The following is a 13,732-nucleotide window of genomic DNA, read 5'->3' as shown; positions in this document are numbered from 1 at the left end:
GGCGGGCGGCGGAGCGCGCGCGGTGAGAGCGAGGGCGGGGCGGCGCCCAGGAGGGACGGGGCAGGGTCGGAGGAGCCCAGCCCCGGTGGGCGGTGGAGGCGGCGGCTCTGCCGGGTTCTGGAGATCGGGCGGCCTCGCGCTTCGAGCGCTTGGGGCCCCTGTGGGCCCCTCCAGTCGAGGCTCCAGGAGGGCCGGGGCGTTGAGCAGGGCGTCCAGGGTTCTGCAGTTGCGCGGGTGAGTAGGGCAGAGGATGGAGCGGCCAGGGTAGGGCCCCTCACCTCTTCCCAGAGACCCTCTCCTCAACCAGCTTTTGCTGCCCCGGCACAGTTCTCTGCTCTGGCGCTTTTGCCCACCCCGCCAGGCCCCACAGGTCCCAGCTCAGGCGTGGGGGGGTTAATGAGAGTCTGGGAGGACCTGGCCCTCCCCTCCACCACCTCAGATGAGGGGGACCAGGGGACCTCAGGAGGGCGCCCCTGGAGGCTGATCCTGCGTCTCCAGGAAGCCCCTGGGTTTTTCACTTTCACTTCTCCCTTCTCAATCCTGGCATCACGAGGACTCAGTGTCTGGTGACTGCTTTCAGGGGTTCGCCCAGGTAATGAGGAAGGCTCCCCCAGGTGCATGCGACATGACCACCGGCACCCCCATCTGCTGGGGCAGAGTGCATCCCAGATAACACACAATCGCATGCAGGAACCACACCCCACCGAGCCCCCTCACAGGACCGACACATAGCCTGCAGGGCGGGAGCCAACCACCAGCGATAGGTACCCCTAGTGAACCGCCCTGCATGCCTCTCTGGGTGTGGACCCCCAGCCCTGGGCTTGCCTCCCGCAGTTCTGCCATGCCCTGCCCCCACCCACACCCCCTCCCAGGTGGGCTCTCCCCTTCATCAGGAGCAGCTCTTCCTGGGGTCCTGGAGGCAGTGGGCTGGCCCCTGCTCAGGGAAGAGGAACAGGGACATCAAGCCTGTTGGTTCCCCACATCACACTCTTCCCTAGACCTGCCCCTAGGTCCCACAGGTGACTGTTACTGTCACAGCCCCAAGGGGCCATTCAGGACCAGGGTGGGGGCCGTGCTCTGGCCACAGCTTCCCTGTCCCTACACAGTCCGCAAAGCTGCAGCCACAGCCTGGGGTTCGAGGGGTACTCCCTGTAGATGATCACACATACCACACCCCAGTAACACAGCACTACCCACTCCTTGCCTCACGCTCTATCCTGGACCACAAGCCCAGAGCCAGTCAGTTCCCACTGGAGCCGACTCCCTGGTCCTCAGTTCCTGGGAGCTCCCGCCTCCCAGCCAGCACCGCCTCCAGCCTGGGGTCTGAGGCCTGGGATTGTAAAAACCCTGGGAGAGCCTGCCCGCCTCCCACCCCCATCTAGGCAGGCGCAGGCGCAGGCCTACAACATGGTTGCAGGCGGAGAGGCCTTGGAAACGGAGGCCCTGCCTGCCAGAGCCTCGCGCAGGGCCAGAGAGGCTCCTGGGAGGCAAGGAGGCTTGACGCCCCGCTGGGGAGACTGTGGACGGGCAGGCCACGGATGCCCCAAACTGGTCAGAGAAGGCCCCAGAGGCAGTAGGTGGAGGAAGGCGCGGGCCAAGTCAGGCCTTAGGGTCCAGAATGCCTGGGCCTGGAGGCCTTGAGACCTTGGGGTGGACCTTGCCTCTCTCTGCTGGGCCTAGTAGGGCGCCGCGGCAGCAGGGCCTTCTCAGGCGGGCAGGCTGGCTGCCGGGTGGGTGGCAAGTGAGGGGTAGCACACGACCCGACCTGGCGGCCTTAACTCCTCCGACGTGTCCTCTGCTCCCTCGGCCAGTCCAGGCCCCGCCCCCGGCCCTCCCTGCACCGGCCGGGTGCGCGGGGAGGTCGGAGGAGCGGGCACTGCCCACCCTCCGGATGTATAAGCGTCCTGGCCAGAGGCGGGCGGTGCGCGCGGGTGCGCGTGACGCTCGGGCTCCCGAGCTGTGCGGCCTGGGCGGCGTCCCTCTGCTCGGGGTCCCCAGCCACGACAGTGAGCCGGCTGAAGGGGGCTGAGGGACGTTTGCTGGGCTGGGTCCTGTCTCGCTGCACCGAGAGGAAAGGACGACACCACGGCCCTGGGGTTGTCCGCCTGTGGCCAGTGCCGGAGCCCGAACTGCCCTCTCCTCACCCAGGTGCAGGGGCAGCCAGGGAGGAGGCAGCGGGAGGGGCCGAGGGCAGGAGCAGGGCAGGGCCCAGGCGGCCCCGCGGTGCTCCATCGGTGCCCCACTGCCGCGGGCTGGGGCTGGGTGCTCCCAGTGTTGTAGCCGCCTCCCCTCCAGGGCTTTAGAAGCTGACGGTGCCTTCGCCGTACAGAGGGAAGCTGGCCTTGCGGGAGCAGCGGGATATTTGAGGGGCGCTGGTCACAGAGGTCCCCGGGAGCAGCGGGATATCTGAGGGGCGCTGGTCACAGAGGTCCCCAGGAGCAGCGGGATGTTTGAGGGGCAGGGAGCTTGAAAAGCGGGAGGGCCTGTACTCACAGGGCGCTCCACCCGTCTGGGCCCCTTGGCTGCCACTGGCCCGAAGTGGGGGGCCGTGACGCCATAATCCCCTGGGTCCTGGGCTGGCGGCTGTGAGTGGCACCACAGGCCCCCGCCCCCGGGGCCCGTGGGCTGGGCCGGCCTCGGTGCGGCTGGGTGCACGCAGTCGGAGGCGGCACCGGCCAGGCCGCCGGGCGCCTATGGACGCACGGAGCCCACTGTCTCCCCGGGCCAGCGCATTCAGCATCACCTCTCTGGTTGCAGCGGAGGCCTCGGAGCACACCACTCGCCTGGGCCCTGGGTCCTCCGAGCGGGTGAAGCTTCGCCGGCTGCTGGGATCCCCGGCCGGGATGCACTTCAGCACCGTCACCAGGGACATGGAAGGTGAGCCTTCCTGCTGGTTCCGCACCGACACGGGCAGACCCTGCCGCTGCTGCCTTGGGCCAGCAAAGAGGGGTAGGCAGGGCCCCGACACGGGGTGGTGGAGGGAGCTCTGGTGGCTGGGCTCCAGGCTTCCAGCCTCGACTAGGGGCAGAGAGGAAGGGCGGGCATCCTGCCCAAAGGCTGTGCACCCTCCAGCTTGGGGCCCCAGCTGCAGACACCCGCACGCAGCCAGACACGGGCCCAGAGAGGGCCATTGGAGCCGGGTAGGAAGGGAGGGGAGGACCAGAGAAAGGCGGCAGAGGTGGCTGTGAGCTCGTGTGAGAGGAGCAAGCGAGTCAGGGAACAGGGGGAAGGGGAGAGAGAAAGCGGTGAGGGCGGCCGGGAGGAGAGGAAATGGAGAAAAGTGGAGGCAACACAGAACATGGGAAAGGAAGATAGGAAAAAGGAGAAGATGAAAGAGAAATAAAGGCAGAACGAAAGAGGAAAAACTGAAGGAAAATTTAAGACAGAAAGTGAAGTCATTAAAAAAAACAAAACTTTAGAGGAAGGCTTCAGTTTTTATTTTTTATTTTTAAAGAAAAAAAGTATGAATGAGGGAGAAAGGCATACAGAAATAAAAGGGAAAAGGCAGACTGAAAAGAAAACAAAGACTGATGAACAATAAAGCGGAAAGAAAGGAGGGGAACAGGAAAAGAGGAAGAGGTAGGGAAAAAAACAGAAATAAGAGAAACGAAAGAGAGTGGAAGAAGGAAAGACGGTTAGGAGGGAAAATTTAAACGAGGAAGACAAAGGTAAAGAAGTAAGCCGGAGGGAGAGCCCGGGAGAGGAAGGAGCGACGCAGCGCGGGCGGGCGGAGAGCGGGGCGCGGGCGGCCGGCGCGCCGGGGAGCCGGTCCGGGCGGTCGGGGCCCGGGCCGGGCGCGCCGCGGCGGGCGGCGGGGGGCAGGGGGGGAGGGGCGCGGGCGGGGGAGGGGAGGCCGGCCGCGGTCTCGGCGGGGGGGCGCGGGGCGGGGCGGGGCGGGGCGCCTCCTCGGGGCGGCCGCGGTGTGGGGCGGCGCGGCCCGGGGCGCAGCGCGGCGCGGCGCCCGCCACTCGGCCCGGCGCGCGGGGCAGCGCTCAGCTCGGCGGCGGGGCGGCGCGGCGCCCGCCGGTCATGATCTCCGCCGTGTCCAGCCCGTGGCTCACGCAGCTCTCGCACTTCTGCGACGTTGCAGCCTTCACGGCCAGCAGCCTGAGCAGCCTGGGGGCCGCGGGGGGCTTCCCGGGCGCCGCGTCGCCGGGCGCCGACCCGTACGGCCCGCGCGAGCCCCCGCCGCCGCGCTACGACCCGTGCGCCGCCACCGCCCCGGGCCCGCCGCCGCCGCACGCCTATCCGTTCGCGCCGGCCGCCGGGGCCGCCACCAGCGCCGCCGCCGAGCCCGAGGGCCCTGGGGCCAGCTGCGCGGCCGCCGGCAAGGCGCCGGTGAAGAAGAACGCGAAGGTGGCCAGCGTGAGCGTGCAGCTGGAGATGAAGGCGCTGTGGGACGAGTTCAATCAGCTGGGCACCGAGATGATCGTCACCAAGGCCGGCAGGTCAGGGCGCCCCCTCCCCGCGCGCGACCCTCCCCACGTGTCACCGGTCTCGGGCAGCGCCTTGGTCCGATCCTCGCGAGTGGGGCCGAGAAACGGGGTGGGAAGCGCGGCCCGGCCACCTGCGGGCCCCTCTCGGCGGGGCCGGCTCCTTTGCTCCGCGATCCCGGCTCCAGCGACAGCCGACGAGCGCGCCGGGCGGGAGGGGACGGCGGGGCGGCCCAGGAGGGCCAGCGGAGGGAAGCCCGGCGAGCGGGACCGGCCCTCCCGACCCGTGGCCCCAGGAGCCGCGGCGTCAGGAAGCAGGAGCCCGCGCTGTGCACACCCGGCTCGGGGGAAGGCAGCCGCCTCCGAGGGGCCTCCCAACCAGCCGGCTCCCGGTGGATTCCCCCTCCAAGGAAAGGCTCTTCTTTGGTTCCCTAGTTCAGTCCATCGGGGCTAGGTGAAGAGGGGCATCTGGGCAATTGTCTGAAAATTTTAGGAGAGAGTTAAGACCCTTAAAAACAGCGTGCTCTTGTTTGGTGGAGATTGCCACCCAGTTTTCTCAGGCCTAAATTTTGGGTGATTGTGGGGCCTGGCTCTGCCACTGGTGCCCACCACCTTCCATTTGGCCTGTGTTTGTTTTAAGAGCTCAGAGAGAAGGGGAACAAGTTTTGCGATGCAACCCATTTGACCAGCAGACAAAGGCGGGTGCCGGACTGTGTCTAATGTACACAAGGAGACACCAGCTCCGTGTCTGCACAACCAAGGAGAGCTCAGGGCCTGTTTGCAGAGCCTTCTTGAGGTTTCTGTTTCCCTGCCGTGGCCGTTCTCCCTGGGGACTCTGGGGCCTGTACTTGGCTCCAGCTTGCGTGTCTTCTCCAGGGCCCCCTTGCTGTCCGTGGACACATGGGCCCCCCTGAAGACTACACCCCAGCCTCTGGCCCGGGCCGGCCCAGCAAGGGTGTTGGCGGTGGCCAGGCTTCACCCCAGCACCCTCCGGTCTTGCAGAGGCGGGGAGGGGGTGGTAGGCCTGTCCAGGAGGGCTGCTTTACGGCATCTGTGTCCTGCCCGCCACCCACAAGGAGTTGCCTGTGAGGGGAAGCAGTAGGAAGGGCAGGTGGGGGCCGAGCCCTCCTGCTGTCTTCCAGGGCCCAGCGGCCGGCCGGCACTCCTGTGCCGTCAGGACAGGGCCAGCTCCCGGCCGGCAGCCCCTGCAGGAGCCACAGAATGTCCTTTCAAGAGCCTGGGTCAGTCACTGAGTTAGAGTCCAGGGATGAGGACAGTCAGGGGACCGTGAGGGCACAGCCCACTTTGCCCTGACTAGCTGCGTTTTGGGGTTATGGGGTGGGAACTCGCTTGAGTGCCCGAGGAAGGTGGGGAGACGCTGGTGTTGGTCTGGAGGCAGGCCCTGAGAGTCGGGGCAGGGTCGGGGCTGCGGGCTCCCAGGCCTCAGTGAGGCCAACTACCCGGTTTCACTTTGTTCAAGCCGGGAGTTTAGGTGGATCCTTTTGATCGAGCTGGGGGAGGCCCTGCCAAGCGAGTGAGTGAGCGAGCGCGGGCTGAGAGTCTCTGGGCCAGCGACTCGGGAGTCCTGCTGCTCAGTGTTCCCTGCCGAGACCAGCCAGACGGGACAGCCGGGAATCGGAATCGGTGGTTGCTAGGCTGGGTCTACGCAGGCAAAGGTGGTGGAAGAAGCTCCAGGCTGAGCGAAGCTGGGGTGTGGAGGCGCAGCTGTGGCACTGCGTTAGCCAGTTTTGTGTTTCAGAAAAGGGGGCAGGGTCTGCCCTGGCGCTCCCCTTGCCCGCAGCCGGTAGGGGCCTAGTCGGGTCAGAGCAGCCGAGTGACGGGAGATGTAACGGAGGGGCCAGGCCACCGAATGGAGCAGCTGTCAGGGAGGTCGCCATCCTGGCCGATCAAGGTGGGGTGGCCCTGCCTTCCCCTACCTGAGGTGACCCGAGGCCCCACTGCCCCCAGGCGCATGTTCCCCACCTTCCAAGTGAAGCTCTTTGGCATGGACCCCATGGCCGACTACATGCTCCTCATGGACTTTGTGCCCGTGGATGACAAGCGCTACCGGTGAGTGCCCAGAAGGACCTGGGAGGGTCCCCACCTCCTGATGCCTCCCAGGGCGGCCCACAACATTAGTGACCAGGTGGGCCCAGGCACCTGCACCTGCCTGACCTGCTCCCTCCCCACCGCCATACCGGATTCCATTCCCACACACCCTACCCTCAGCGGTTCTCGGTTCTCAAGATCCCCCCTCAGGAGGCTGGGCTCCCTGCTGCAGCTGTGGGCCTGAGACAGCTCCCATTCCTCTCCGCCCGGCTTGGCCTGAGGTGGGCAGGCCCCTCGCACACAGCCCCTGCCTTTCTTCCTGTCTCCCTCTCCCAGGAGTTGAGCGTGGGCACCTTGTCCCCTCTCCCCATACCCCAGGAACGCTGGGCCCCGGAGCCAGGCAGGAAAGGTGGGGTGGCTGCGAGAGATTATGCGGGGCGGGCCTCAGCCGCCTGGACAATTAACAGCAATTAATAAAGAGAACGTGGACCGCTCTGCGCCTGAGGCCCCTGGCGCAGCCAAATCCGGGCTCCCGCCGCGCTGGCGACACTGGAGGCCAGCGGGAAAGCCCAGAGCGGGCCGACCCGCTTGCAGCGAAATATGGCGCCGGAAGCCCAGCCTCCTCCCTCGGTACTGGCTTCCTGCTGTCCTGTGTATTGGGAGTGGAGGGGGTTTTCTGCAAGATCCCCCTCAGAAAAGCTCCCAGCCCGTGTGGAAGCTCCCAGCCCACGTGGCACCGATAGCGAAACTCATCAAAGGCACTTTCCGGTTTACTCATTCGGCAAGGCTCTCTCAGTTCACCCCAACATGGCACGACCCCTGTTCTGTGCCACCCCAGGTATGCCTTCCACAGCTCCTCGTGGCTGGTGGCTGGGAAGGCGGACCCTGCCACGCCAGGCCGTGTGCACTACCACCCTGACTCGCCCGCCAAGGGTGCACAGTGGATGAAGCAAATTGTGTCCTTCGACAAGCTCAAGCTGACTAACAACCTGCTGGACGACAACGGCCACGTAAGCGACACCCTCCCCAGGCTGCGCGCTGTCCTGGGTGCAGGCCCTGGAGAGCTTGTTGGTCAGAGCCAGAGGCAGGGCTGGAGCAGCTCCGGCTGCGGGGGAGGGACAGGTTGGGGCTCATGGTGGGGGGGCGGTCCTCGGACCTGGGAGAAGGGTCACCCTGCTTCCCTTACCCCACTCCTGGGCTCTTGCTGGAGGTTTTTAACTGGAAAGGCGGGGGCTGTGTGTCAGGGTAGGACAGGAGGCTTTGTGGAGTCCTGACTGGTGATGCCGCTTCCCTGCCCAGCTGAACTCGGCCCTGCGGCCGCCTACCCACGGCAGGCCCGCAGGAGTTCTCCGGGATCTAAGGAAAGAGAGTCTAAGTGTCTAAGCCCAGATCTTTTGCCCCTCAGAGCATCTTTCCCGGAGGTGCCCAGTTGGTCGCAGCCTCTGCTTGGGCCCCGTGGCTGGGCTTCATTTTGGGAGTTAAGGGTTTTGCCCAGGTTCTCTGGGAAGTTCACTGCCTATCCAGACCTTGGCCCATTTCCGAGCTCCGACCTTGCCATCTTGTTTTCCAGATTATTCTCAACTCCATGCACAGATACCAGCCCCGCTTCCATGTTGTCTACGTGGACCCCCGAAAAGATAGTGAGAAATACGCCGAGGAGAACTTCAAAACCTTCGTGTTCGAGGAGACGCGCTTCACCGCGGTCACTGCCTACCAGAACCACCGGGTGAGGCCCAGGGGTGGGCAAATTCAACACTTCTGGGAAGGGGTGCAATTTCCAGTCTCGGCCTGGGGGACAGAAGGCTTGGACCCGCACACTGTGGGTCCGAGTGGAACACAACCCGACACTGACGCAGCCCCACCCCCAAGGCCTCCAGCAGCCGGCTCCCCTCTGCTGCAGGCGGCTCAGCCTCCTGTCAGGTTGACCTCTCAAGCGGCAACTGTCACTGCGGCCTGAAAGTTTGTTTTCCAAACCATTCCGGAAACTCCCCATCAGGGGCTTGATCCGTGGTTTACCCAGATTCCTAGGGCGCCCCTCCACTCCCTGCCACTGCGGGTGGGGGCTGGAGGTGACCACATTCCCATCCCAATCACTTGGGGCCACAAAGAGGGGCTTCTTAGTGAGAAAGGAGGCTGCCGAGTCCTTGCTGCAGGAGCGAGAGACAGTCTCCGTGGGGAAGGGAGCAGTTGTGAAGCGGGTTCTTGTCCCCGGGGAGTAGAGAGGCCCTTCCTGGGGGATCCCTCTTGACACCACGCCCCCCTCCCCGAGGCCCGGTGGTCCCCAGCGCAGGGGCTGGGCGGCTTGCACAATGCTCGCTTCTCGGCAGATCACGCAGCTCAAGATCGCCAGCAACCCTTTCGCCAAAGGCTTCAGAGACTGCGACCCTGAGGACTGGTGAGTGCCCTCTGAGGAGACCAGAGCGCCTGTGCCCTGGCCGCGCGCCCCTGACCCGCTGCCCGCCTCCCTCCCACAGGCCTCGGAACCACCGGCCTGGGGCCCTGCCGCTCATGAGTGCCTTCGCGCGCTCGCGGAACCCGGTGGCCTCGCCCACGCCGCCCAACGGCGCGGAGAAAGGTATGGCCAGGGTCGTGGGATCCGGGCCGCGGCCCTGCGCGCGCTCCGCCCCAGGCAGGCGGCCGCGCCCGGCCTCGCCTGCGCCCCAGGGGCGCTCGCGGCCTTCGCGCCGGTTGCACAACGGCCGTGGCGGCGGGCAAGCGCGCACTCGCCCGCCCGGCCGACGGCTGCGCCCCGCCCGCCGCTGCCGCCCGCGAGGGGCGCGGGCCTCTGGGGAGGGCCTGGGTCTCGGGCGGGTTCGGAGAGAAGGGGCGGGAGCGCCCGTGCGCGGCCCGGCGCCGGCGGGCCCTGGCGGGTCCCCTCTGCGTGCCGGCGGGCCGCGCTCACCCCTCGGGCCTCCCTGCAGACGCGGCCGAGGCTCGGCGAGAATTCGAGCGCGACGCGGGCGGGCCGGCCGTGCTCGGGGACCCGGCGCACCCGCCGCAGCTGCTGGCGCGGGTGCTGAGCCCCGCGCTGCCCGGGGCCGGGGGCGCCGGCGGCCTCGTCCCGCTGCCCGGAGCGCCCGGAGGCCGGCCCAGCCCCCCGCACTCCGAGCTGCGCCTGGAGGCGCCCGGCGCGTCGGAGCCGCTGCACCACCACCCCTACAAGTACCCGGCCGCCGCCTACGACCACTACCTCGGGGCCAAGAGCCGGCCGGCGCCCTACCCGCTGCCCGGCCTGCGCGGCCACGGCTACCACCCGCACGCGCACCCGCACCACCACCACCACCACCCCGCCGTGAGCCCCGCCGCGGCGGCCGCTGCCGCCGCGGCCGCCGCGGCCGCCGCCAACATGTACTCGTCGGCCGGGGCCGCACCGCCCGGCTCCTACGACTACTGCCCCAGATAACCGGGCGCCCGCACAGCCCGGGGGCCGGCAGAAAACGCGCTCCCCCAGCCCCGGGGCCACCGCGGGCTCCCCTTCCCCTGCCTCGAAGCCATCAGGGTCCTAAGCCCTCCAGCCTCGAGAGCCGTGGAAGTGTCCGGCTCCCCAGTCCGGGAGCCACCGCGGGTCCCTCCCCAGACCCGGGGACCCGGGTCTGCCCGCCAGTGCCAAAGCGCCGGTTAGCGGCGGAAGGAAGTGTATTTATTGTTCTCTGCGAGACCGTGTCAGTTGCAGTGTAGACGACCCGAGAGCTCCGTCTGCAGGCCGTGTAGATACGTGTAGATAATTGTAGATACTGTAGATACCGCGCCGGCGCCCACTTGATAAACGGTTTCGCCTCTTTTGGAGGCTGCCTGCGTGTCCGTTTATTTGCGTCCAGTTAGATCGCATGGGGGTCTCGGGCACAGTGCGTGCGGTCAACTCGTCGACCTCGGGTTCTCCCCAACCCCAGTCCCCTCGGGCTGCCAGTCTGTCAGGGAGGAGCAGGGTCCCTGCAGGGCCCTCGGAGCGCCTCCTCCCAGCCCCCTCCCAGCCCCCTCCTGCCTGGTCCAGAGCCTGTTCTCGCCACGCCTCTCTCCGTAGCCTCCCTACCCTCTCTGAGCCCTGTCTGAGCGCTGGCCTCCCCAGCTTCCACCTTGCCACTTCATCCCAGCCTCCCCCAGGCTGTGGGGACCAGGACTCTGCCCCAGCCCCAGGTGTGCATCTGTCCTTTTTACTGAAATTCCCCACCGGGGCAGTCGTCCCTCTTCTAGGACTTGGTCCTGCGCCCCTGGCCTGTTTGCAGGACGCGTCCTGCGGCGTTTCCATAGAAGCTGGGAGTAACAGTCGGGACGGGACTCTGCCAGCTGGGGGCTGGGATAGGGAGAAGCCCTGACTGATCGGAAAGACGAAAACAGGCAGTTCTGCTCTTCTAGCATTTCCCCTGGCTGGCCCTTGCCCAGGCCTGCATTTTCCCCTGTTTATTGACTTTACTGGCTGTGAGTGTCCCCACGGAGTGACCTGGACAGGGGGCACAATGATGGTGGTCATGAGTCATCTTGAAACCTGTCTGGGAAGCATTTTTCCCAGGCCAGGTGGTGAGGGACCTCTCCCCGCTATCTCAACACCAGGGATGGGGTGAGAGGGACCCTTTGATCCCGCCCTTCCTGAGTCCAGGCAGGAAAAGCTGACAGCTGGCTGGTCAACTGCAAGGCGGCTAACTCGGACACGAGATGACGGGAAATACAAAGGGCTGAGGTTCTACCCCCTTCCATGCCCGTCCCAGTGCATTTGTGGCAATCGCTGCCACGTGGCAGTGCCAACCTGGTGCCACCTCTCTGAGGGCACAGCCAGACATTTCCCGATGTCCACCCTGGACTGGACACTTTCTTCCAAGATGTGTTTGTCCTAGTGGCATGAAGTGACTGAGGGCTTAGCAGTTGGATGGCAGCAACCATTCCCATGAGGCAAGTCTCGGAAGGGGGAGGGTGGCCAAGGCTGCTGAGGGACGAGCTCTGGAGCCAGGGCCCCCTCAAAGCCTCAGAGGGCACCTAGCACCAGGAAGTGAAGACTCTTGCAGCATCTGCCCGAGTGGCCAGCAGGCCCCGGGGACACAGCTTCAGGGATGCACTCCTAAGGGCAGCTCTGGACACCCATCCCGGGTGGACACTCGTCCATCCCCACTGCAGCTCTCCTGGGTGAGCTGCATGTGCCAGTGGGCTCACCGCTTGGGGAAGCCTGTTTCTCACTCGCACCACAAATGCACCCTGCACCCCTCCTATCCTGGGAGGCTGCAGGAGTGACGGGCTGTGGGCTGCCCTGCAGAGCCACCCCCGTGGGTGCTGGGCACCCCTCCAGGGCTTCCCTCTCCTTGTGCACATGTTCTACAGTCGGGCCATGGGGGTGGGGCACGGGGTGAGAACAGCAGTTGGAGAGAGCTCTGCTTTGGTTTTATTCAAAACTAAAGTGAGAAGAAGCTCCCCTGAGCTAACGGTGGTGCAGAGGAGAGGGTACGGCTGAGCACGGGCCTTTGGTGTGCAGCTTGCAGCCTTGTGCTTGTGCACCCCTCCTGCAGTTACTCCCCGCTCAAGATGGAGAGTCACACTGCTGCTCAACCTGGTGGCCACTAGCCATAGAAGGCTACTTAGGTTTTAATGAAAGAAAGTAGAATAGAACTTAAGCATTCAGTTCCTCACTGGCTTCATTCCAGAGGTGCATGTGCTGTGGTCAGCCCGCTGGACGCCGCCGCTGAGGTCTCGCCCTGCACTGGGGAACAGCCCCCCCAAGATGTGGTTTTCTCTCCTCCGCCCCCATAGATGAGTTTGCCGGGCTAACAACTTCTCATAAATCAGATCGTGCAGCGGGGCGCCTGGTCCAGCTGCTTCTGCTCCATAGTGCGTTCCCAGGCTGGCCTATGCTGCTGCTCACTGGTCAGTTCTCCTTACTGCTGACCAGTGCCCAGTCCCCTGCAAGGGGCACTCGGTTGTTTTAGGATGGATGCTGTGATGCTCAGCGCTGCAGGCAGGACTGGCTCCTCTGGACAGCCTGCTGTGTGCTGGCCACGCATCTCATCACTGTCACCCTTCCTTTCATCCTGAGGTGGAGGCGAGGGAAGGGCTGGCTCTGGTCACCTGGCTTCTGCTGGGAGCTCCGCATTTCAGAAAGGCACGAGGGCCATCTCTCGGTCGCTCATTCCTAGAACGAATGCTTGGTGAGCACCCCCAGCTGTAGGCGCTGTCTGGCCGCTGCTGTGTGGGGCTGACATTCCTGTGGGCAGCTGCCCCTGGACAGCCATTGGCTTCCCCGTGATGTGGCTGTCCCGCCTTTCTGTGACCATCCTTTCCTTCCCACTTCTGGCTCCCTCACTTTGAGCTCCTCTTCGAACACGCCTGGCCTGCCCCTTCTGGGAGCCGCCGTGCTGTGTGGGGCTCAGGGTCCTGTCCAACCTGGCTCCTCACAGCTTCACCCCTCAGCTGCTGGACTCCCCCACAGCACCTACCTCGGGTTCCCCAGTTGGCCCAGAGGCCCCGTTCTGCTCCCCTTGCCTGTCTCCAGGTGTCCAGCTGCCAGGACCTGGGAGGACAAGAGCATAGACTAGAAGGGACCTCAGAGATCTTCCGGCCCAGGGACCCAGACCGGAGCCGTTCAAAAACCAATGGACACCCAACCTGTGACACAGTAGAGGAGGGGTGGGCCCTGTCCACTGCCCCCTTCACCCCTTTGGGTCCCACGTCAGGGGTCTAGGAAACTGAAGGGCCCTGGGTTGTGGTTGGATGACACCCTGGCAGCCCAGCTCCCTGAGCCTGGCGCCCCCTCAGCTCCAGGGAGGCTGGGGGACTCTACACGGAGTGCACCTTTAGTTGTCTCCCAGCACAAATGACCCATGTTTTTTGAGAACTCGACAAGTGCCGCCTCCTCTTACCTGAGTCTCCCCCAAGACATAGGAACTCTAACGACCCCACAGAACACAGGATCTCGCCCAGTCTCATGGCTGGTGCTCTGAAACGGAACCTGCTCCTGCACTGCCACCCAAGTGGAGCTGGTGACACCGCATGCGGCGTCAGAGACAAAGAGAAAGCATCTGGAACAAGTGTGCTGGCTGAGCTGTAGGGCATAGTCAGACATGGGCACGGCCTCTGGTGGCAAACACCTTCGAGGGCCTGGTTACGCAGCCTCCCCAGGGAAGCATCGGGGTGCAGAGGCCATGTGCTGGCATTCGGTTGCGGGACGAGCGCAGTCTATCTAGTGGCGCCTCAAGCCTGTAGTTGCAGAGGGAGGGGGCCCCTGGCGGTGGTGGGGCTCCAGTCCCCCTTGCCTCCAGCCAGGGAAGTCC

General features: G+C 65.4%; 1 protein-coding gene across 2 annotated transcripts; it reads left to right on the top strand.

Annotated features, from left to right (window-relative positions):
* The first annotated feature begins 1,903 nt into the window (after positions 1-1,903).
* Positions 1,904-10,268, top strand: TBX1 (T-box transcription factor 1). Of its 2 annotated transcripts, XM_070628062.1 has the most exons (9): positions 1,904-2,148; positions 2,758-2,877; positions 4,091-4,448; positions 6,402-6,503; positions 7,321-7,492; positions 8,053-8,208; positions 8,810-8,877; positions 8,957-9,057; positions 9,404-10,268. In XM_070628062.1, exons 2-9 carry the CDS (start codon positions 2,844-2,846, stop codon positions 9,883-9,885), a joined length of 1,473 nt encoding a protein of 490 aa, XP_070484163.1. In that variant the 5' UTR covers positions 1,904-2,148; positions 2,758-2,843; the 3' UTR covers positions 9,886-10,268. The 2 variants fall into 2 exon arrangements, with proteins under 2 accessions (XP_070484163.1, XP_070484162.1); XM_070628061.1 differs by lacking the exon at positions 1,904-2,148 and having other exon boundaries at positions 2,561-2,877.
* Positions 10,269-13,732: the final 3,464 nt, after the last annotated feature.

This window comes from Equus przewalskii, chromosome 7 (assembly GCF_037783145.1).
Source record: "Equus przewalskii isolate Varuska chromosome 7, EquPr2, whole genome shotgun sequence".
Taxonomy (NCBI): Eukaryota; Metazoa; Chordata; class Mammalia; order Perissodactyla; family Equidae; genus Equus; species Equus przewalskii.
This window is presented reverse-complemented; position numbering and strand designations above follow the sequence as displayed.